The sequence below is a fragment of the Candoia aspera genome, chromosome 5 (assembly GCF_035149785.1).
Source record: "Candoia aspera isolate rCanAsp1 chromosome 5, rCanAsp1.hap2, whole genome shotgun sequence".
In the NCBI taxonomy this organism is placed as follows: domain Eukaryota; kingdom Metazoa; phylum Chordata; class Lepidosauria; order Squamata; family Boidae; genus Candoia; species Candoia aspera.
In genome coordinates, this window is record NC_086157.1 from 94,964,441 (window position 1) to 94,988,743 (window position 24,303).

Below are 24,303 nucleotides of genomic sequence, written 5' to 3' on the forward strand. Positions count from 1 at the left end.
GCATGCATTACCTTGACAGCATCATCTTGCAAGATTTTGAACAGTTCAGCTGGGATGCCGTCGTCTCCTGCTGCCTTGTTATTAGCAATGCTTCTTAAGGCCCACTCAACCTCACTCTTCAGGATGTCTGGCTCTAGCTCACTGACCACACCGTCAAAGCTATCCCCGATATTGTTATCCTTCCTATACAGGTCTTCTGTATATTCTTGCCACCTTTTCTTGATCTCTTCTTCTTCTGTTAGGTCCTTGCCATCTTTGTTTTTGATCATACCCATTTTGGCCTGGAATTTACCTCCGATGTTTCTAATTTTCTGGAAGAGGTCTCTTGTCCTTCCTATTCTATTGTCTTCTTCCACTTCCGCGCATTGCTTGTTTAAAAATAATTCCTTATCTCTTCTGGCTAACCTCTGGAATGTTGTATTTAATTGAGCATATCTCCCCCTATCGCTGTTGCCTTTTGCTTTCCTTCTTTCTTGGGCTACTTCTAGTGTCTCAGCAGACAGCCATTTTGCCTTCTTGGTTTTCTCTTTCTTTGGGATGTATTTTGTTGCCGCCTCCTGAACAATGCTGCCAACTTCTGTCCAGAGTTCTTCCGGGACCCTATCTACTAAGTCCAGTCCCTTAAATCTATTCTTCACCTCCACTGCATATTCCTTAGGAATATTAGTGAGCTCATATCTAGCTGATCTGTGGGTCTTCCCTAATCTCTTTCGTCTGATCCTAAATTGTGCAAGAAGAAGTTCGTGATCTGAACTACAGTCAGCTCCAGGCCTTGTTTTTACCGACTGTACAGTTGTCCGCCACCTTTGGCTGCAAAGGATGTAGTCAATCTGACTTCGGTGTTGTCCATCTGGTGAAGTCCATGTATAAAGCCGTCTCTTAGGTTGTTGGAAGAGAGTGTTTGTTATGCAGAGTGAATTGTCTTGGCAAAATTCTATCAGCCTATGTCCTGCTTCGTTTTGTTCTCCCAGGCCATTTGTTGTTTATTCGTTTAGTCGCTTCCGACTCTTCGTGACTTCATGGACCAGCCCACGCCAGAGCTCCCTGTTGGTTGTCAACACCCCCAGCTCCCTCAGGGACGATTCCGTCACCTCTAGAATATCATCCATCCACCTTGCCCTTGGTCGGCCCTTCTTCCTTTTGCCTTCCACTCTCCCCAGCATCAGCATCTTCTCCAGGGTGTCCTGTCTTCTCATTATGTGGCCAAAGTATTTCAGTTTGGCCTTTAATATCATTCCCTCAAGCGAGCAGTCTGGCTTTATTTCCTGGAGGATGGACTGGTTTGATCTTCTTGCAGTCCAAGGCACTCTCAGAATTTTCCTCCAACACCACAGTTCAAAAGCATCTATCTTCCTTCGCTCAGCCTTCCTTATGATCCAGCTCTCGCAGCCATATGTTACTACGGGGAACACCATTGCTTTAACTATGCGGACCTTTGTTGTCAGTGTGATGTCTCTGCTCTTAACTATTTTATCGAGATTTGTCATTGCTCTTCTTCCAAGGATTAAGCGTCTTCTGATTTCCTGACTGCAGTCAGCATCTGCAGTAATCTTCGCACCTAGGAATACAAAGTCTTTCACTGCTTCTACATTTTCTCCCTCTATTTGCCAGTTATCAATCAAGCTGGTTGCCATAATCTTGGTTTTTTTGAGGTTTAGCTGCAAACCAGCTTTTGCACTTTCTTCTTTCACCTTCATCATAAGGCTCCTCAGTTCCTCTTCGCTTTCAGCCATCAAAGTGGTATCATCTGCATATCTGAGATTGTTAATGTTTCTTCCAGAGATTTTAACTCCAGCCTTGGATTCCTCAAGGCCAGCTTGTCGCATGATGTGTTCTGCGTACAAGTTGAATAGGTAGGGTGAGAGGATACAGCCCTGCCGTACTCCTTTCCCAATCTTAAACCAGTCTGTTGTTCCGTGGTCTGTTCTTACTGTTGCTACTTGGTCGTTATACAGATTCTTCAGGAGGCATACAAGATGGCTTGGTATCCCCATACCACTAAGAACTTGCCACAATTTGTTATGGTCCACACAGTCAAAGTCTTTAGAATAGTCAATAAAACAGAAATAGATGTTTTTCTGAAACTCCCTGGCTTTTTCCATTATCCAGCGGATATTGGCAATTTGGTCTCTAGTTCCTACAGGCCATACTTACCTGTAATTCAAGGTGTCATTTGACTGCCCACCTTAGCATTCCAGTCTCCTGTGATGAAAATAACATCTCTTTTAGGTGTGTTGTCCAGTAGGTGCTGCAGATCCTCATAGAACTGCTCTACTTCAGCTTCTTCAGCATTTGTGGTTGGGGCGTATATTTGGATCACTGTGATGTTAGATGGCTTGCCCTGAATTCGAATTGAGATCATTCTGTCATTTTTGGGGTTGTATCCAAGCACTGCTTTAGCCACTTGACTATTAATTATGAAGGCTACTCCATTCCTTCTGTGGTCCTCTTGTCCACAGTAGTAGATCTGGTGGTCATTTGATGTGAAGTGGCCCATTCCAGTCCATTTCAGTTCACTGACGCCCAGAATGTCTATCTTTAATCTTGACATCTCACCAATAACCACATCCAATTTGCCCTGGCTCATAGATCTTACATTCCAGGTTCCAATGGTGTGTTGATCCTTAGAACATTGGATTCGCCGTTCACCACCAGCACCGTCGGCCGCTAGCCGTCCTTTCGGCTTTGATCTAGCTGCGTCATCACGTCTGGGGCTAGTTGAGCTCATCCTCTGTTCCTCCCCAGTAGCATTTTGACCATCTTCCGACCTGGGGGTCTGATCTTCCGATGGTATACCGACATATCTCTGGTTGTACTGATCCATTTAGTTTTCACGGCAAGAATACTGGGGTGGGTTGCCATTACCTTCCCCAGGGATCGCATTTAGTCTGACCTCTCTGTCATGACCTTCCCATCTTGGGTGGCCCTTCACGGTTTAGCTCATGGCATCATTGAGGTGCTCAAGCTCCAGCACCACGACAAGGTAACGATCCTTTGCTGAAGGACCTGATGGTACATTATAACAAAAGTAGGCTGATGTGAGAGTATCTAATTAATACAAGCAAATAAATGAGAAGAACGCTGTCCTGCTTTATTGCCTGCCAGCAATCAATTTCTTTCTCAGAGTTAACTGCAAAATTATGAGAATGACAGAGGTTATACTGTTTTGGATGTATCTGTTACAAAGAAGTCCATATGTTCCATGTTGGGGTTGATTTTGGTGAATTATGTCAGTTTATTCCCATAGAAGTCCATGGCAGATTGTTTTCCATCTCTAGGTTGAATAGCACATTCAGCCTGCTGCACTTTGGACTTCAGCTGTTGGAGCTCTGCAACCTCCTAGCAGAAGTTCTGATCATTTGCTGGAGGACAGAGTTTAAGACAAACAAACAAGTTCTGAGTTTAAGACAAACAAATCCCAGCCTGGCCCTGACAGTACTGTAAGAATGATTTGAACCTTTTGATTTATGTATCTTATTTATCTTAGATGCTGCCCAACTCCAATCAACTCTGGAAGGTTCTGTGCTCATGTGTTACTCTCTGTATTGGATCAGTTAGCTATTTTACTTTGTATATTCACACTCCATTATGAGTTATGAAAGCAGAATTCTTTCCCTGCATCAGAGGTGTACTTTCTATTTTAGAGCACAAGATGGACTTCACATATTTCTTAAAAGCTACCAGTAGAAACCATTCTCCTATATTCTTCTTGTTTAAAATGTTCTTGTTATAGCCTGTCTGGACATATGCTTCAAAATGTTGGAAGATGCTGTGTTCTAAATCTTCAGGGGAAAAAAGGAAGTTAACCTTTATTTCCTTGCAGAATAATAGAAAAAGCAGCCTGAGAGTAGGATCAACAGCTTTAGAGAGGTTAGATTTATGTGAATTACAAATCTGAAATGATGAGAAGAAAGAATGGGGGTCTCATAGAAATGAAAAGCACAGATTTTATATTACTTTTTTGTTTTTGCAAAGAGTTGATTCCTGTTGGCTTGAACAAGTTATCTCATTTTGCATTGGTTTTGTAAATGTTGGCAATATCTTAATTTTTAATTTTTAAAAATATTAATATCAAACATGTGAATTGTTTCAGTGCCATAAAGTGCCATGTCATTATGGCATTATATCCCTTTTGTTTTCAGTGTCTAGCTGTCATTACTATTTAAACTGACAGTCTTTGGTGACCCATATAAGATTAGGGAAACATAAAAGAGCCAGATTGGTGTAGGATTAAGGCACCGGGTTAGAAACTGGGAGACTGTGAGTTATAGTTCCACCTTAGGCACAAAGCCAGCTGGGTGACCTTGGGCCAGTCACTCTCTCTCAGCCCTAGGAAGGAGGCAATAGCAAACCACTTCTGAAAATCTTGCCAAGAAAACTTCAGGGACTTGTCCAGGCAGTCACCAGGAGTCAAAAACTGAATCACGGTGTCATGAGTGCCGTTGAGCTGAAGACATCAGCGCAATGGCACACATGACAATAACAAGGAAACAGGGGAAGGGGCTCAAGATAAGCAGCCATCAACTCACAAAGACGAAAGATCAAGATACAATGGCTAAACGGATCGCGAGGCACACCCAAGCTGTTAGCGCTAGCGCAACGGAGATCGCCCAGCTGACAGCAATCACCGGAGGAATAGGGAAACCGATGATGGGCGATTCCGGAGCACCAGCGGGGCCTCGCAACCCCTCACCTACCGGCAAGACAGCATGTTGGACAAAGGGGGGGTGACGTAACCTCGAGTGAGGGGGCGCTGACCGGCGCGGGGTATTTAAACCCCGCACCGGCGCGCTCCTGTCACTCTCAGCTTTTTTCTACCACTGTATCTACACTACGAATAAACCAGAGCCTGCTTCAATGGAATCAGTGTCTGTGTGTTACTCGGAGGTAGGCAGCGCACGACATAAAGCTGAGAGTCACAAACTCAGCCTCGCCGAGCCCCACCGGACGACAACGAGCCGCGGGAGGAGTAGACGGCGAGAAGACCAGGAACGATGAGGCTGGCGCGACGCGGACAAGGGGGGCGAGCCGCACGGCAAGAAGCAGAGGAGGACCGATCGAGGCCAGAGGCACCGCGGACTCCCGGAGCCATGGACGCCCACCCGGCCCAACCCGAGCCTCAGCTCCAACCCCAAGGGGAGATGGCGACGGAGGCAACCCGGCCACGTGAGGGAGCAACACACCTCCCGAGACCAGCGGAGAACCCCGCGCCCCACATCGCACCCCAGCCACGGGCGTGGAGCGGCAGCCCAACGGCGGTAAGCACGGGGGAGGACAAAGAAGCAACCCAGCCGACGGCGGAGGAAGCGGGCCAATGGTCGGGAGTGCCTGAACCCCACCGGCGACCCACCCCCACCGACACACCGATGGAACCGGCCCCAGCGGCGGCGCAGATCGCGGACGGGGATGCACAAGCTAGACTCGCGGCCATGGAGACCCAACTGAAGGAACTCCGGACCATGCTTCAGTCGTTGATGTCCCCCGTGCCGCCCAACGACGTCCCCGCACAGGTCCACGCCCCGAGCGAGGCGCCGAACTCCCACGGGCCAGAGGACGGTCAACAAACGGCACAGGCGGACGACGCCACAGGCCGGGAAGCGAGAGGAAGGGGCTCACAAAACGCCCGGGCCCCAAAGGACTTCCCCATCTTCTTTGATGGGAACCCCGCGAAACTGTCGTTCTTCATCACGAACACCAGGGAGTTCATGGGGAGGCACGGACACTCCTATGACTCCGAAGCGGACAAGATCGCAGCCGTGGCAATCAAACTACAAGACCGGGTGGCGGACTGGTACGTCCAACTGTACGAGTCCAGCTCCCCCGCCCTCGCCAACTTCCACGCCTTCATCAACGAGATGAAGAGCTACTTTGAGGACCCACTAGCCAAAGTGAGGGCGAAAAGCGCACTCCAAAGACTTAAACAGGGCGCACGCACTGTCCCGGACTACGCCCTCGAGTTCAAAGCCCTCGCAGGGAAGGTCAACGACTGGTCCGAGACCACCCTGCTGGAAATGTTCAAAAGGGGGCTCAACCGCGACGTACTCCAATGGGCCCTCTACCGCGACGACCCAGAGACTCTACACGGGTGGATCCACCTCGCGGGGAAAGCAGAACACGCGCACCGCACCTTCCTCACGGCAATGACGGAAGACACGACCAACACCTGCCAAAAGGTACCCGCGCCACACGTGGGGACGGCCGGTCCCACATACCCAAGGAAGAAATTTAATCGCGGGCCCTGCGGGAGGTGTGGAAAACTGGGGCACAAGACGGCAGATTGCTTCGCCAACCGACTGCTGGCCAGTGTGCCTAAACCCGCCCCGAAAACTAGCCTCAAACCACCTAACCCGCCGCCGCCCCCTCACCGCTGAATGACGGCCGCGGCACTAGTGGACTCGGGGTGCTCGAAAAACCTCATCCACCCCGACCTAGTCGCCAAACTCGACCTCCGCTGCTCCCCCCTCCCCACGCCGCTGGCATTCCACCAGCTGGACGGCTCAACAGCGGGAGGGAAACCAGCCACGATGCAGACCGAGCCGGTCACCTTGCAAATGGGCACTCACACCGAACGCACATCGTTCGTTGTCACCCACATCGGAGGACCCATTGCAGTCTTGGGGATGCCATGGCTCGCGACGAACAACCCGCGCATCGACTGGGAGACCCGCACCTTCATATTTGGCGACGGCGAGTACCGGGCGCCAATTCCGGCGGGCAGAACCAACCCCATTGTGGGACGAGCAGAGGCGGCTACACAGGACAACGCAGCTACTACAGCAGACCTACCGGAACAATACGCTGACTTCTCTGAGGTCTTCGGAGAGGCGGAAGCTGACCAACTACCCCCCCACCGCAAGACGGACTGTCGGATTGACCTGCTGCCCGACGTCCCCTTACCTAGACCGAAGATCTACTCGATGACCCCGAAGGAGATGGCAACCCTCCGGGAGTTCATCGATAAAAACCTAGAGAGGGGATTCATAGAGCCAGCATGCTCACCGGTCGGAGCCCCCGTCTTATTCCAGGAGAAGAAAGACGGCACCCTACAGCTCTGCACCGACTACCGGGGCCTAAACGCGGCTTCCCTGTCCAACAAATACCCCTTACCCCTGGTAAAAGATATGCTCGCCCACCTGTCCACGGGCAAGGTCTTCTCCAAGCTGGACCTTCGCGAGGCATACTACCGCATCCGAATCAGGGAGGGGGACGAATGGAAGACTGCGTTCAACTGCCCCCTAGGCGCCTTCCAGTACAAAGTGCTGCCGTTCGGACTCGCGGGGGCCCCGGGGGTGTTTATGCAGCTCATCAATGAGGTCCTGCATGAACACCTGTTCAAAGGGGTCCTCGTCTACATAGACGACGTCCTTATCTACACTAAAACGCACGAGGAACATGTGACCCTAGTCAGACAAGTCCTCGATAAGCTCAGAAGGGCGCAGCTCTATGCCAAACCCGCAAAGTGCGAATTCCATAAAGTGCGCCTAGACTACCTGGGGTACCGAATCTCCGGAGACGGCATAGAAATGGACCCCGCAAAAGTCGAGGCGGTGCTGAACTGGGAACGCCCCCGCAACAGATGCCAACTCCAGAGCTTCCTCGGCTTCGTGAATTTTTACAGATCATTCGCCCGGGGGTTCGCGGAGATAGCCCTCCCCCTAACGGACCTCCTCAAAACCAAAGGGGTGGGGGACACCCGACGCGCCAAGAACCCGGGCACAGTATTGAATTGGACTCCCGCGTGCCAGACCGCATTCAATAAGTTGAAAGCGCTGTTCACCACAGAGCCAATCCTCGCGCACCCGGACCCAGAACGGCCGTTCGTGGTCCAAGCCGATGCCTCAGACTTCTCCCTGGGGGCCATCCTACTCCAAAAGGACCCCACAGGACTCCTGAAACCATGCGCCTACCTGTCGAGGAAATTCTCCGAGACAGAAAGGCGATGGCACGTCTGGGAGAAGGAAGCCTTCGCGGTAAAATCGGCGCTGGAAACATGGAGACACCTACTCGAAGGAGCCACCCAACCATTCGAGGTCTGGATCGACCACCGGAACCTCGAGGCCCTCCGAACGCCCAGACGCCTCAGCCCAAAACAGGTCCGATGGGCCCAATTCTTCAGCCGCTTCAACTTCCAGCTGAAGTTCATGCCGGGTAAAAAGAACTTCCTGGCTGACGCCCTTTCCCGACTGCCCCAAGACGAAGAGCCCGCCCCAGATACCATTGGGACGGTCCTATCCGCTTCTCAACTGGGGATGGCCGTGACCACCCGGAGTGGCGCTCGGAGGCAGCTCGACTCTACGGCGCAACCGACGGCGGGACAACCTGTGACCAGACGACGCCAACTGCAACTACCAGGGGGGATACGCACGGACCTCGCCGCCGCCCTCAAAACCGACCCCTGGTTCCTGGCAAACCTCGACAAGGTAACGATGGCACAGGACCTGGCATGGGGGGAAGGCAGAATCTATGTCCCGGACTCGCAACGCCAAGCGATCTTGCATAGATCCCACGACACTAAGCAAGCGGGACACTTTGGGTTCCTTAAGACCCTGCACCTAACAAGGCGTCAATTCTGGTGGCCCGCGCTAAGACGGGACGTGAAAGCTTACGTAGCGTCCTGCTCAACGTGCGCCAGAGCCAAACGGGCACCAGGCAAACCCTCGGGGCTTTTACAACAGGTGGCAGAACCCTCCCGCCCATGGGAGGAAATCTCCATGGATTTTATAGTGGACCTCCCACCCAGCCAGAAGAAAACGGCCATTTGGGTGGTGAAAGACTATTTTTCGAAACAGGCCCACTTCATCCCCTGCACATCGGTCCCGTCCGCACAACAACTAGCCAAACTCTTCCTCATCCACGTGTACAGGTTACACGGATGTCCCGCACGTGTGGTGACCGACAGGGGCACACAATTCACTTCTAAATTCTGGCGGGCCTTCCTAAAGCTGACGGGGACCCAACAGGCCCTATCCACTGCCTGGCACCCCCAGACGGACGGAGCCACAGAGGTCCTCAATGCCACCCTAGAACAATTCATACGCTCATACACCAACTACCATCAAGACGACTGGGCCGAACTGCTCCCGTTCGCTGAAGTCGCATACAACGCCGTTCACACGAGCACGGGGAAAACTCCGTTCGAGGTAGTCTCGGGGCGCAACTTCGTCCCCATACCGGAGCTACCACAACCCCCGGAACCTCAGGTGGACGCTAGCGACTGGGGATGGAAGATTGCGGAATCGTGGCCAATAATCACGGCAGCGCTGAAGGAAGCACAGGCGGCCTACAAAGAGCAGGCCGACAAGCACCGGCGCCAACAACCGACGTTTCAGGCTGGGGATATGGTCTACCTATCCACCAAATTCCTAAAGTCGCCCCAACCCTCGAAAAAACTGGGGCCTAAGTACATCGGGCCGTTCCGAGTCACGCAGATAGTGAACCCGGTGGCAATACGCTTGGACCTGCCACACAACCTACGGAGACTCCACCCGGTATTCCACACCAGCCTCCTGAAACCGGCAACTACCTCTCGATGGCACCCAAGCACGCCACTGCCCTCACCGGTGATGATCGACGGCCAACATCACTTTGACGTAAGGGACATACTCGACTCCCGCAGGCAACGGGGAACTTTACACTATTTGGTCAGGTGGAAACACTTCCCCCACCCAGAATGGGTGGCGGCGCACAACGTTAACGCGCCTGACCTGACCCGGGCTTTTCACCGGGCGTACCCTGACAAGCCTAAGGCAAGACTAGCAAACCGGCACCTGCATACCCCCTCCCCTGCGCCCCCCCCCTGCCTACCGTGCCCCAAGGGAAAGGGCCCCCCCAAGCCCGCGACTTGGGTGGACCTCCCCCCCCGGGACTCACCCCCCCCCGCCCCGGGCCCACGAGGCAGTAACAAGCAGTCGCCAGCACCCTCCCCCCGCCCCGGGCCTACGGGGGAGTGGCAATCAAGTCAACAGTGCATCCTGGGGGCAACGCCCAGGAGCACACACAACAAAGGCAACGCACTTAGAATAAAAATAAGGGCCCTACCTGGAGCTGATAAGCACCCGACCAGCCACGCCTCTCTCCTCGCCAAACTGAGCCAAACAAACAGGGTGTGGCCGGAGCATGCGCACGCCCAGGGTGTGACCGGGGCATGCGCACTGAGAACACACCCTAGAGGGACACGTGGTGAGGGCGGAACAAAGGGAGGGGCGAAAACACTCCGGCGGGAAATTCAAAAAAAAAACAAAAAAAAAACCATTTTTACAGCTCTCCTGGAAAAAAAAAAAAAAAACCGGAAAGCCGGGGGGGGGGGCACTATTCGGACAGGGGGCAGTATGTCATGAGTGCCGTTGAGCTGAAGACATCAGCGCAATGGCACACATGACAATAACAAGGAAACAGGGGAAGGGGCTCAAGATAAGCAGCCATCAACTCACAAAGATGAAAGATCAAGATACAATGGCTAAACGGATCGCGAGGCACACCCAAGCTGTTAGCGCTAGCGCAACGGAGATCGCCCAGCTGACAGCAATCACCGGAGGAATAGGGAAACCGATGATGGGCGATTCCGGAGCACCAGCGGGGCCTCGCAACCCCTCACCTACCGGCAAGACAGCATGTTGGACAAAGGGGGGGTGACGTAACCTCGAGTGAGGGGGCGCTGACCGGCGCGGGGTATTTAAACCCCGCACCGGCGCGCTCCTGTCACTCTCAGCTTTTTTCTACCACTGTATCTACACTACGAATAAACCAGAGCCTGCTTCAACGGAATCAGTGTCTGTGTGTTACTCGGAGGTAGGCAGCGCACGACACACTGTGTGTGTGTGTGTGTGTGTGTGCATGTTGTAGAATATAGATTAATATAGTATTTCTCCTGATCAATGCTCAGGGTGTGCCATAAGTATTGACAACGTATTGAATGATCTCTGATTCATGTACTGTGTCTTTCATTCTACATGCTTAAAAATTATGCTATGCTGGTCTTTTCTGATTTTGCTTTTATTTTTTTGTTTTTGTTTTGGGCATGTTATTGGAGTGAGTACAGCTTTGAGGCAGATTTCTGATTATGAAAAACAGGCATAGGAATGTGTAATTTTTAAGAAGGCCAAAATATAAATTATAGTTAAGACATTGTTACTGTGGAGAAAGATAAAACATGCCAACTCTTGGACCAGGATCTAGCTTATAGTTACCCAGGATTTATTGCAGGAGAGTTGTGCTTTCTATTAAAAAGGCTTGCTGAAAATGTCATTGGAGGACTGTTCTTTTTCAAGCTGATTTCCCAAAGCAGCAGCTACACATTATGTCATGCAACCTGTTCTTTCTATCATCTGGTAACATGCAGAAACAATCACAGCTGATTTTCAGTCTTCAGAAGTACCAGTCATGGACAAAGAATTTCACAGGGTGGCTGTTCATGTCACACAGTGTTCATGTCCTACTGGCTGTGGCGAAGAGGAGAACTTGACATGGGTTGCTGTTTCATAAGCAGAATGTGTGAGAGAGAAAGATATAACCTCATAAAGAACTGTCCGTTGTGCTGAAGTTGCTTGTTACATTTACAATAGATTTTCTTAGTCTTATGGTTTAAGGTAAAGGTAAAGGTTTCCCTTGACGTTAAGTCCAGTTGTGTCCGACTCTAGGGAGCGGTGCTTATCTCCGTATGAAAGCCGAAGAGCCGGCATTTGTCCATAGACACTTCCGTGGTCATGTGGCCAGCATGACTACATGGAACGCCGTTACCTACCCGCCAAAGCGGTACCTATTAATCTACTCATATTTGCATGTTTTCAAACTGCTAGGTTGGCAGGAGCTGGGACTAGCAACGGGAGCTCACCCCGTCATGCGGATTTGAACCGCCGATTGGCAAGCTCAGCAGCTCAGTGGTTTAACCCGCAGTGCCACCGCGTCCCTTAGTCTTCTGGTTTACTATCAGATAAAAGCTTGCTGGCTGTAATCCTCCATTAATAATGGAAGCAAGCAGAGTTCTAATATATTTGCCTCAAGAATAGGAATTATATATATTCTTATTTCTGAAATATCCATTGTTTATTTAACACATACTAACAAAACAAAACCTGGGATAACTGTTCATTTAGAAAATGTAAATTAGAAAATCTGTATTTGAATCCACCAAGGATGCAGTCCTATATTTCACAGTTCATGTAGTAGAACAGAATTTCTGATAGTAAATATGTATGGGATTTGATAATGGTAGTAATGAAGCTGCTTCTTTGCGTATCACAGAATGGTTGAAGTTGTATAGTAAGGAAGTTGGTTTAGCTGTGATGATTCTCAGTTTAGATTGCAGTGTGTTTTGCTTTCTCCCTGGGCCTAGTTTGTTCGTTTGTTTGTTTATTTAGTAGGTTAGAGTGGGTATCTGGTAAACCCCTGCTCTTGGATGTGGCAGACCCTAAGAGGGACTTAAACAGGAACACTGAGGAGGGAATGCACTGAAACAGAAGGTATAGATACTAACATGAAATAAAAGTGGTCATATTAATTTGAAGCAATCATCTAATTATGTGGCTGTGATTCAGTTCACAGTTAAATCACTTAGCACAATGTTCTCACCTCCTCCCACCTTTTAAAACAAAGTCTTATTTTGCTTCTCAAAACAGCACAGCCAAATACAGCGTGGTGACATTTCTACCTCGATTCTTGTATGAGCAGATTAGAAAAGCGGCAAATGCTTTCTTCCTCTTCATTGCCTTATTGCAGGTATGTCTCTATTGTTGAAGCAAAATGTATAGCTTAATTTGCTACAGTGACAGGTGAACAATCTGTGAGTACCAACTCTTATAGCAGTGATGACCTTGAAGAAGTCTACACCTTATCATTGCCTGATGGACTCAGTATATTCCAACAAATGTGTGTAGATCATTTATCCATTTTACACTGAATCATAACAGGTATTGGTAAGTTGAATGTTAGCCTAGAAAAGTTAAGTTGCATGATAAATGGTTAATGCTTTTAGCTTGTTGGTATACACAACAGTATCAAAGCAGGAAATAGTCTTAACTAAAACCAGAAATATTGGAAATAGCAGTCTTAACTAAAACCAGACTTGGAACTTGGATTTTCCAACTCAGGTTCAGTGATTTAAGCTGAAGTCAAGTATTATATTGGTCAGAGAAAACAAGAAGGCAGCGTTCATTTGGCAGTAATCCCAACCAATCAGGAAGCACTGCATTGATTAACAAATAATTGGAGTCAATATGGTACATTCCTATACTTTTTTGTGCCTAAAGCTTTCTTTCCTGATTTTGGGTCCCCAGTTGTTGGGGAATGGAACTCCTATCACTTCTGATGGTTGAGATTGTTGTCCTATCACTTCTGATAGTTGATTTCTGATGATGTGCACTGCAGTTTAACAACATCAGGAAATCTAACTGGAAAAAGGCTGGTCTAACTGGAACTTTGAACCTTGATCACACATAATCCAGTGTAGTTATGTTAGTTAGTCCCCAATACTATGGGCTAATGACATATCTTAGTATGGACAGGGTCACTTAGAACAGCTGCCCAGAGAGGATGTTTATATCCTAAATATTTCATAAATCTCTGCCCAAGTGATTCCCTCAAGTCATATTTTTTCTGACTTTGGATCCCTGGAGAGATAAAGCAGCAGAGAAGGGTTATTATTTTGAGTGCTGAAGCAGCATGAAAAAATAAAACAAAAGTAACTTCCCCAACCATCTGGCCACTCTAATTTCCCCATCTGAAATTACTTAAGAGATGACATTATTTTTCTTTTATATGCTTTTACTTCAGTGTCACTATCACCTTGCTTTGAATACTTTTCTAAATACATATGTTTATTTTTCAGCAAATTCCAGAGGTCTCTCCAACTGGAAGATATACTACCTTGGTGCCATTGCTATTTATTCTAACAGTTGCTGGCATCAAGGAGATTATAGAAGATTATGTAAGTATATCTTTAGGTGTTTGGAAGAAATGTCTCTCCCTCTGCAATGTAGCAAGAGACATTTTCAGCTGTATAAAACTACCTATCCTGCATGATTATTCAAGTCATTTTAATAGCAGTTCTGGTTTGAGGCAATGGCATACTGAATATTTAAATATATATATTTTAAATTAATAGAACAACAGAATAAACTTGGAGCACACTATCTTGATGACTAGGAGAAAAATAAGTGTTTTTTCCTCTTTCCAAAATCTTTTGGATTTTCCAAGGTTGCATGTTCTGATATGGCATAGTAGTCCCTGGTCCTGGTACATGTAAAAAGTAGTAAGTTTGATAACAAAGTTAGCTGGAAGTTCCTGAATATTGCAACGTATGGAAAGGTTCACCTGCTATAAATGAAAAGAAAAGTTTTCTAGAATTTTATGAGTGAAATTGCATATGCAGCTATGCAGAAAGGATTTACTCCGGTTTATGGAACAAAAGGACAGTGTTTCATCACTTGTACTAGTTGCTTTAATTCAAGGATGGGCAAAAAATTTGTGAAGGCATTACTGATATAAAATTCCCATCAATCAGGATTGACTACATTGGCTTGGAGTTGAGAGTCTACACCATCTGGAGGGTTAGAGATTACCATTTCCTACCCTAATGTGTGACTCAGAAAATGATCCAAGTGAGAGGACCACCAAAGCTCTTTTCATGGAAAAAGTCCTAGGAGCAATCCTCGGCATTATCATGTAGATAAAGCATCAAATAATAGTTAATATGAACAACCTTGTTATCTGAGATACTACAGAGTTAATACCAGTCAGAGCAGTCAATATGGGACTAAGTGAATAAAAGTTCTGACTGAGTAAAAAACATAATGCTGCTGAAGCTAGTCTGAGTCTATAAGCTGCTAAATCAGTGAACATCTAGGAATGAGAATTAAGCAATGGAGAAAAGACAGATATTTAATAAGAAATACATTCCTTGAACATACAACTATGACTGCATAAAAGGTATTGGTGAAAATCCAGTGTTGCTCATTCCATGATAAACTGGCATATGTCAGTGGAGCAGCTGCTTCTTTGTATATATTCCCCTGCAACCCCCAAATCTGATGTAGAGGGATACCCCAAGATAGATATGAAGTACATTTGGAAGGGGAAGGGGAACAAAGGGAAGTAGGCAAGAGTCCCCTCATGTAATATTGAGGATGACTCTTCCATTATACGTACGTTTGAGAATCATTACATGCAGGAATTCAAAAATGCTGCTCCATCTTGAACTTAATGCAACTAGTAGGGTTCATACTAATGCACAGGAGAAAAAAGCCCATGCTATTAACACACTGCAAAACAATGATGTATTTTAGGTTTTATGCTTTGCCTTAATCTTTCAGGCCAGTTTTCATAGTGTTTTTCCATACCCAACTTGAATACAACTAAATGTTTGTCTTTTGGCTTCGCAACAGAAAAGACACAAGGCCGACAGTACAGTGAACAAAAAGAAAACAGTAGGTAAGGCCTTTTAAGTTTCTCTTATGCCAATTGTGCTGTAAGATGAGTTGTAACCTGTCTAGAGAATAGTTATATTTGGTTTTAATAATGTTTAATTTACAGCTAAATGCAAATAATGTGATTCCCAAGGTTACAAAGGAAGCTCCCAATTTTGTAAATGGAAATAGCCTGCACTGAGAGTTGCATCTCTTGCCTTATTCTTGTGAACTGTATGATTAAGCTATGATGAGGGCTGATAATTTTCATTAAGTGACTTTTATAAATTATGTACTTGTCATATTAAATTATTAAATATTATTAAATAATTAATAATTACATTGTTAATTTAATATTAATAATTATATTATTGATTAATTGATTGTTAATTATTAAATTAAATTATTAAATTAAGTACTTGTCATATTCTGCTTTGATTTGTTTTAATAATGTTTTGCCTTTGCCTTGTAGCTATGTTCTTTTAACTTATTTGCTGTATGGTCTTGGGTAATGGCTGATTCAGTTCTAAATAAATGAATCTGAGAAACAATTTAGTGAGAATCAGTGATTAATACCACTAGTTGCATCATTTAATATTGTACTCTTCTCTCTAATTCATGTGGGTAGAAATGACGTAAGTTGGGTTGAAGCATTCAATGACAACAGGGGCGGAGTGCTTATCTGAAAATTATCACTGAATTTAATGACATAGAATAGCATACTGTAAGTGACTTCAGTACATTCAGATCAATTCTCTTAAGTGATTTTTTATGCTTGAGAGAGCAGTAATAATTACATTAGTATTGCAGGCTGCCATTTCTTAATTAAAATACACAATATTGACTTCACTGAAGGTTTGAAAATACAAGAACTTGGTCCACCCATTAACTACTATGTAATTTGTAGGGGGAAATTGATCAGTTCAAATTAACTTGGGAATAGGGCAGACTACATTAACTACTTCTCATTAATGGAATAATGAAAGACAGGGCCTAGGACTGCTTTCTGACTCATAGGCAGCTGCCAGTCAGAAACTATGTGCAGCAATACTTCCTTGCCTTTATGAAAGTTTTGTGGGGGGGGGGGGAAGGAAAACAGTTATGGTAAAACACAAGAGGAAAATCCCCTGTAAAATCTTGTGCATTAAGGAGTTTTGATTGCCCAATGAAAGGTTTATCCAGAAGCACTCTTAAGAATGCTACCTTGTCCTTCACTGCCAATTCAATGAAAAAAAGGCTTAGAAATGGGACTTGCTGGTAGCAATTGGTGACGTTCCTGAGTTCAGATTGCTTATAATCAAACCTTCAGCTTACCCAATCAATATAAACTTATATAAACCATCTCAAACATCAGGAAAGCTTCACTGAACTGCCCATAATGTAGAAAGTACTAAGCTAGATGGACCAAGGTAGTTTTCGGGGTCTCTTGGGTGTTTTCTGAAGAGAATCAGGTTTGGGCCCTGTTAGCCTTCTCCTTTCACCCTAGTCCTTCTGAGTTGTTGTTATATGTTAACTTTTGATTTTAGAGGAAAAATTACATTTTTCTTTCCCTCCCTCAGTTTTAAGAAATGGGATGTGGCAGAATATTATGTGGAAAGAGGTAAGAACTATTTTTAAGGTGTTCTGGGAATTTGCAGCTCTTTGATGGGATGATGAGTGATTTTGATTTTCTTTGGTGTTCAGAGCTGGACACTTGAATGTTCTTAATTCCTGAATCTTATTTGAGCAATTTGAATATTTCTTACATTATGTATTCATTCCCATTATCAGTCCCAAGAAAAGCTTATTTGTATAAATGTAAATCCCTTTGTGTAATGTAAAAGTATAGCTCCTTGCCTGTGGAAGTACAGAGAAGATGACATCAAACTTCTAAAGGACATCTGTTGTTTCTTTCTGGCTGGTTCAGAGTCTCATGTACAATTAGTGATTTTATTCCCTGAATAAATACCATCCTTAGACAAAAGGAGGCTTTGGGGACTCCAATTTTTAGAACAGCATTGTGTCTCCTTGCCCACAATCTCTACTCACATAGCTGGGATTAAACCCATAGAACTGGGAGTAAGTCCCACAGAGGGAAGGAAGACCTCTGAAACAGATCACGTGGGGTTGGGGTACATGCACTGGACATAAAATGTTGGGGCAGGGAGAAAGAAAATGAGGTGAGGTATGGAATTACAGAACCTGGAAGAGGCCATGACTGTCTGGCAATAATTGTGCATGTGAGTGCATCAAGCTACATTTTGATGCAGATCAGATTTAGAGGCTTTAAATCTTCATTCTGGTAAGCAATTAATAATGCATGCTTTAAATCTTTTGAGGAAGAGAGCCAATAAACCAATTCGTGAAATTAACTGTATAAGGTAACATTTGCATAGCACCATGAAAGTATGTCTCCTGAAATCCGGGAAGGGTGATATGAGACAACGTTTCCATTCAGCTCTTGGACCATTCTAATATTTGATTTCAGAGAGAAAGGCCATTTAAAATGGGCCATTTAGAAGACGCACATTTTATTTCAGCTGGAAAAATCATCCCCTGTTCAATGTGGCCGCCACTGTAGTAGGAGGTTTGTAAAGACCACCATAAATAAAATTGGACAAGAAACAATACTTGATACACCTCAGATAACTAAAGAAAAAATATCAAAACCTCAGAGAAGACTGAATTTGAAAGTGTAAAATGTATCTTCTCTAGCTTTACAATCAAGTAAAAAAAAAAGTACAATGAGATTATTGTTTTCAAGTGAAATCTATGTATGGTTATGCTGTTCAAAGTAGAATAATGTCTCCTGGGTTTAAGCTAATTAGCATATCAAGATTGCAGCTTGATGGGCTGAGGTTTGCTATAGCTGAAAAGTGTGAAACATGACTATGCTCTTCTAAACATGCAATCTGTCAGGTGGAAGGAGAGTCAGATGACCAAGGAAGAGTAGATACAGGTAATCCAGGACTGAAGAGGTGCTGCCAGGAAAACTAAAGCTCAGAATCTTTAGCAAAAGATGCCAAGAACAACAACAAGTGCTTCTTCAGATATCTTGTAATAAAAGGGGAGGGGGAGAAGCAGTATACCATATAAACAATCAGGGAAGAAGCAATACCCTAATCAAGGGACCATCAAGGAGAAAGGCACAACCCCACCAGAACTGGCAGGGCAAGTTACTATATATAAATAGCCAACAAATCCCACCCCCCATTGCACTGATTATGTTACCTAGTCTAGTAATGAAACATCTGCAAGAAAATAACCAAGCTTAGATAGCACCAAGAACCCAGCATGAGTTACATATATTCTCTTCTACTGATACCAGAAAAAGTGTGACCGATGACAATGAAAAGGCACAACTACTCAACTCTTAGTTTGGAATATTTATCTATATAGGACATTAGTGTTGCACTTGACAGTAGCAAAGAGCATTCCAGTTCAAGCCTGATAGCAACATAGTATTATCTGCTGAATTTGAATGAATTCAGATCTCCAGGGCCAGATGGATTAACTTTTAGGCAACTGAAGGAACTTGTGTATGATCTCACTGGACCTTTGTTCATTATCTTTATAAGACATCTGCAAAGTAGATTGAGTTACCAATGACTGAAGGAAGGCTAATATCCCAAAATTTATTATCAAGGGGAAAAAAGAGGCCTCAGAGAATTACAGTGATGTTGACATTGAGGTCTGGGAAGATTCTAGAGTAGATCATAACATGATCAATCTGTGAAATCAGTAAAAATGTGAAAATATTGCAGTGATTACTGTAAGAACATCTCTTGTTAAACTTAGGTCATTTTGTCTGGGCAACTCCCTTATGTATTGGGGGAATGCTCTGGGTATAATATAGCTTGAATTCATCAATATATTTGACAAGGTATTCATTGTCATGGAATTTGCTGAAATAAGAAGCACAACACTGAGAAGAAGAACCTTGTTTATTGCAAAGATGAGGGATCCTAAACAATAGAAAAGCAAAGATTTTTATAGAAGTCGAGGTCTACGAGGTAGAAATCCTAGGGATCTGATTGGCTGGCCAGTTTAGGGAAACTGGGCAGGTCCTTGTTACTATACCTGGGATGGGTTCTATTGTTAGGCAAAATGGCCCTTTCAGGAGGGCAACAGAATTGGAAAAGTTCAGTGTTAAAGGAGATGGAATGTTGAGGTCATCAGCCGATTGAGGTTGGAATGTTGGGGTTTCTCTAGGTTGCAATTCCCTTGTAAGAGCTATCTCTGGGCTGTACTGTGAGCTGGTGAGGAGGCTTCTGTTCTTTGGTTTAAATGGGATTGTAGGAGGGCTTTGGGGCAGGGAGAGTCAATTTGGGTCTGATGGGATTAGGCAAAGAGAGGAACTGGGTTTTGGTTCTGGTCATATCTAAAAGAATGGAGCGGGGGAGGGTGCAGCCTCCATTTTGTTTGTTAGATTTACTTTCTTCACTACAATTAAACTTGTATGATGCCTGATTCTCAGCAACTCTGAGCAGCTAACAAGTAGGTAGACATCAAAATTATAATGCAGCAAAGAGAGTTTACATTTACACCATCATATCAAAAAGTATTCCTAACCAACAAAAATAGAACCAGGTTATTACAGTCATCTTTCTTTGAGAAGTAAAGAAAAATAAGAGATTGGTAACTGTCACCCCTTAGCAAATTTGAATGTTTTTTTTTAACAATGTAGAACTTCCACATTTCATTGAAAGATAACTTCAAGCTAACTTCAAACCTAATGGCTGCAATATTAGCACTGTTTTCATTGTTGCTTATATCTACCTCAAATGGAGAATATAAAGAGGTTGGAGTCTGGTATGTTTGAAGGGCCCCAGAGCAGAGATAACTGCAATAGCAAGTGCCTAAACATTTCTTTGTGTTAAAAAGAAGCCAAGACAAATATTTTATAAAATACTGCTTAACTTCACTTCTGCAGATGCAGTCTGTTTGATATACAAAATACCTATTTCTAACTGGTTGGAATGTTGGGGTTTCTCTAGGTTGCAATTCCCTTGTAAGGGCTGCCTTTGGGCTGTAATGTGAGCTGGTGAGGAGGCTTCTATTCTTTGGTTTAGTTGGGATTGCAGGGGGCCTTTCCGGGGGGCGGGTAGGAGAGTCAATCTAATAGGATTAGGCAAAGATGTGAACTGGGTTTGATCCTGGTCTTGTCCAAAAGGTGGGGGGGGGAAGGGGTGCAGCCTCCATTTTGTTTGTTAGATTTATTTTCTCCACTACATTCATGATATTCTGATGAGCAAGTGAGTTGAATATGGATTAGATGGTATGTCTGTTAGGTGGATCCACAGCTGGCTTCAAACTTCACTCATCAATGATTCTTCATCAAACTGAAGTGATTTATCAAGCTACAGGGTTTATTCCTGGGCTCCGCATTCTTCAACATTTCATTGGAGACTTAAATGAAGACTTGGTTAGAATGCTTATGAGATTTACAGTTGACATAAAACAAGGTGGGGCAGCTAATATTTTAGAAGCCAGAAACAAAATTAAAACTGATCTTGATAGTTTAGAGAAGTGGTTTGAAAACATCAGAAGGAAATTGAATGGAGGCAAAGACAACATCTTCCTAACTTTCTCACCTAGGAAAAAGAAATCAAATACAGAGGTAATATGAATACCTGGCTTCTAATAGCATGTGTGAAAAGGCTGTTAAAATTGCTATTGATTACAAGTGTTAACATGACCAGCACATGGCTATTAAAAAGGAAAAAAGCCATTTTAGGCTTTTCAGCAGAAGTATAGTTTCTAAATCACAGAAAATAATATCACTTGCTTTTGAGTATTGTGTCAAATTCTGGGAATCACATTTTAATAAGGCTCTGAAGCAACACAGTCACTGGAGAGAGTGTCTCCCAAAACTGCAGAACTGAACATATACTTTCCAGCTTGAATTATCCCTGCCTTGTCCATATTCATTCTTTGTTAGTTTTGGTCTTCAAGTTCTGTTTTTCCTTTTTTGAGGATCTTTATTCTGAGGTCATAGTAAGGTACTATGGAAGAGCACACTGCTTAAGAAAATTGTAGGCCCCTGTGCTAAATTCATTCCCTCCCATTTGAGCCTTCTCCCCCATCATCGGCAGAATTGCCAATAAAGCATCAGCCTTGATGCAGGGGTGGAAGGAGGAGCAGGGTGGAGTTGTGTGTTTTTGGATCTCAGGCGCCACCAGTGAGGGGAGAAGTGCAGCAGCCAAAAGAAAGAAGGTGTTTTTCATTCAAAGGGAGTGGATGGCCCAGAGGAAAAAAGGTGCAGAGACCCAGCAATACAGAGCACAACTTGGAAAGATGCAAGAGTTCTACATGCTGGCCATTAACAGAGAAGAAAAAAGTAGAAGAAATCCAAGAGAGAAGAATTAAGACAGAACAGGCTCCATAAGAAGAAGAAAATGATGAATGATAGTAATAGTATAGAGTATAGTCTAGAGGCAATTGTCATACAGTAATAATAGCATAGAACAGTGTTTCTCAACGTTGACAACTTTAAGAAGTGTGGACTTCAACTCCCAGAATTTTCTAGCCAGCCATGCTGGCTGAGGAATTCTGGGAGTTGAAGTCCACACATCTTAAAGTTGCCAAGCTTGAGAAACACTGGTATAGAAGTAATAGTAATAAAGTATAGAGGTAATTGTCATAGTAATGGTAATAGAGTGAAGTATAGAGGTGATAATAGAGTATAGAGGTAATTGTAAAAGTATAGAAGTAATAGTACTAGAAATAGAGTATAGGATAGAGGTTATAGGAAACACATATATATTTGTAAGCTTTCACCTCACTTGTATAAATAACCCATGTTTTACAAAATAAAAAGTCTCCCCATCCCGTATAGGGAGATATAAAGAGGCCACCTGGTCCGGGGTCCAGTGCCTTTGTGTCTCTCTTAAGTCTTGGTCAATCGAACTGGGTATGGTTTGAAAAAGAACCATGACAGGTACATAAGACACCATTCTTCCTTAGGTTCTAGCTGATTCACATTAATAGGAATCTGTGCTTGCAGGCTGTACCTCTGTTGGAACCTTCTTGACTGAATGTTTGGCAGGAACCCATCACCCATATCTTTTCCTGTATTCTTCTGCTAACCTGGCAGTACCTCACAATAGTTTCCTTGAATACTTATTTATTATTTATTGCATTTCTTGCCTGCTCCAATCCTGAAACACTTGGCAGTTTGCAGTAATGAAGGCATGGAAATAAAATGTCCATGGTGAAAATGAAAACTGATTAAATCATAAAACCATAATTACAATCCCCTTGGGTGACATACATCATTCTAGGCTCTCCAGATCAACTCCTGTTTTAATAGTTTCCAGGAGGCCATAGTGAGGGTAGATACCTCACTTTAAGCAGGAGGCTGTCAAAAGTATAGGCACTATATTATTTAATTACTACTTAGTGGCCATTAAAAGGCAGCACTTAGGACCCTCTGTGGAATATACCTCAGGAAACCGGGGAACTTTCAATGTTTTTTTCCAGGACGAATAAGTCAGGTTGATTTTGACATATAAATGGTTTATTGCAGACAAAACATAAGTTACTGTATATATGCACAGAAGATCTGCTTGATGCAGAATGCATAAATAAAGTCATATCTGTAGCCCTAGGATTTAAATCTTAAAGCCTTTTTTTCTTGCCCTTTCTGGCCAATGGAGCCCTGGCTATTGTTTTTCCAGGCTTGAGACTGGAATGCACCTGCTTTGTGTTTACATGGCAGTTCTGTGTGATCTGAGCAGCAGTTTTCTGCCTCACCACTTTCAGTCTTTTATACTTCCCGTGGAAATGCACATGTTGCTGGCTCCACTAATGACCTCTGAGGATTTGTGAAGTAAGCTATCTCCACACCACATACATCTAAACACACTAAGAACCTTTATCAGGTTCACGAGGAAGACTGCTGCTTTCTTTTTAAATACTTATTGCCAAAATAAAATACATTATAGCAGCTTAGCACTTAGCTTAGTAGATGAAATATATCAACACACATTGATGGCTTATAATCTAAAGTGATGGCTGCCTCTGCTACTTTGCATCATCATGTATTATTATCTTCCTTGGCTCTTTCCTCTGAATGTAGGGCTAGGAGTGAACATTTGCTGTTTAAAGAGGGCAGTCTTTTAGGTTGCAGACTGACAGAGTACCAACACTTTGCAATGCAGCTCTCCATATTGTTTTGAATACTTCACAGTGTATATAGTCCATAGGATTTCATACCAAGCCTCTTCAGATGTTTTTAAAGAGCAAGGCTACGATGCCTATTCATTGAGATATCATTATTTCATTATGAAAAAGAACAGTAGAGTCAGTTCAGTAAGGTGAAGGCATAGCTGATTTCTTCTCAGAATACTTCACGTCACTGAATAGCCGCAGCCTGTATTCATAACCAAATGATCATCTTGAATATTATCCTTTCATTCTTATGGAAGAAAGTTTGGTTGGAAATTGATGGATCTCACTAATGTCTATTTTCATATTTTAGTTGCTCAAGAAAATTATTAGTGCCTTTAGTTCTCCTTCAAGGGACTCTGTGTCCAGCTTTGAGGCATTCTGATTTAGCTACAGTACTCCATGACTTTAACAGACTATACAGCTACAGTGGTCATGCAATTATAACTTCAAGGGATCATGGTGGTCCCTTATTTAAATGTAGTACCTTGTTGCACCTTGAACTCTAAATTCCCTTGGTTATTTTTCCTTGCTTTCTGGCATAAGATTACAACTCAGTCAGAAGGACTAGGCTAGTGATCCAATTTATTCAAGTAGATTCTGACAGAAGCATGGACTTCCTTGGTGTGGATGGGACACATTAGCCTTGATTGTCATTGTGACAAGCCTCACATCACACACATCCTCAAATTGTCAAGGTCCATAACGACAACCTGCACAATGATTCTTTTACTCGTTTGGGCATGTGTCATTTGTG

General features: G+C 44.4%; 1 protein-coding gene across 1 annotated transcript in view; it reads left to right on the forward strand.

The window, feature by feature from the left end:
- ATP8A2 (ATPase phospholipid transporting 8A2) overlaps positions 1-24,303 on the forward strand; it is a 337,944-nt gene that overhangs the window by 24,291 nt on the left and 289,350 nt on the right. The window contains exons 2-5 of the mRNA XM_063305756.1: positions 12,615-12,714; positions 13,823-13,921; positions 15,378-15,423; positions 16,958-16,998. Of these exons, the coding sequence (XP_063161826.1) occupies positions 12,615-12,714; positions 13,823-13,921; positions 15,378-15,423; positions 16,958-16,998 (286 nt within the window). The remainder of the gene's footprint in view (positions 1-12,614; positions 12,715-13,822; positions 13,922-15,377; positions 15,424-16,957; positions 16,999-24,303) is intronic.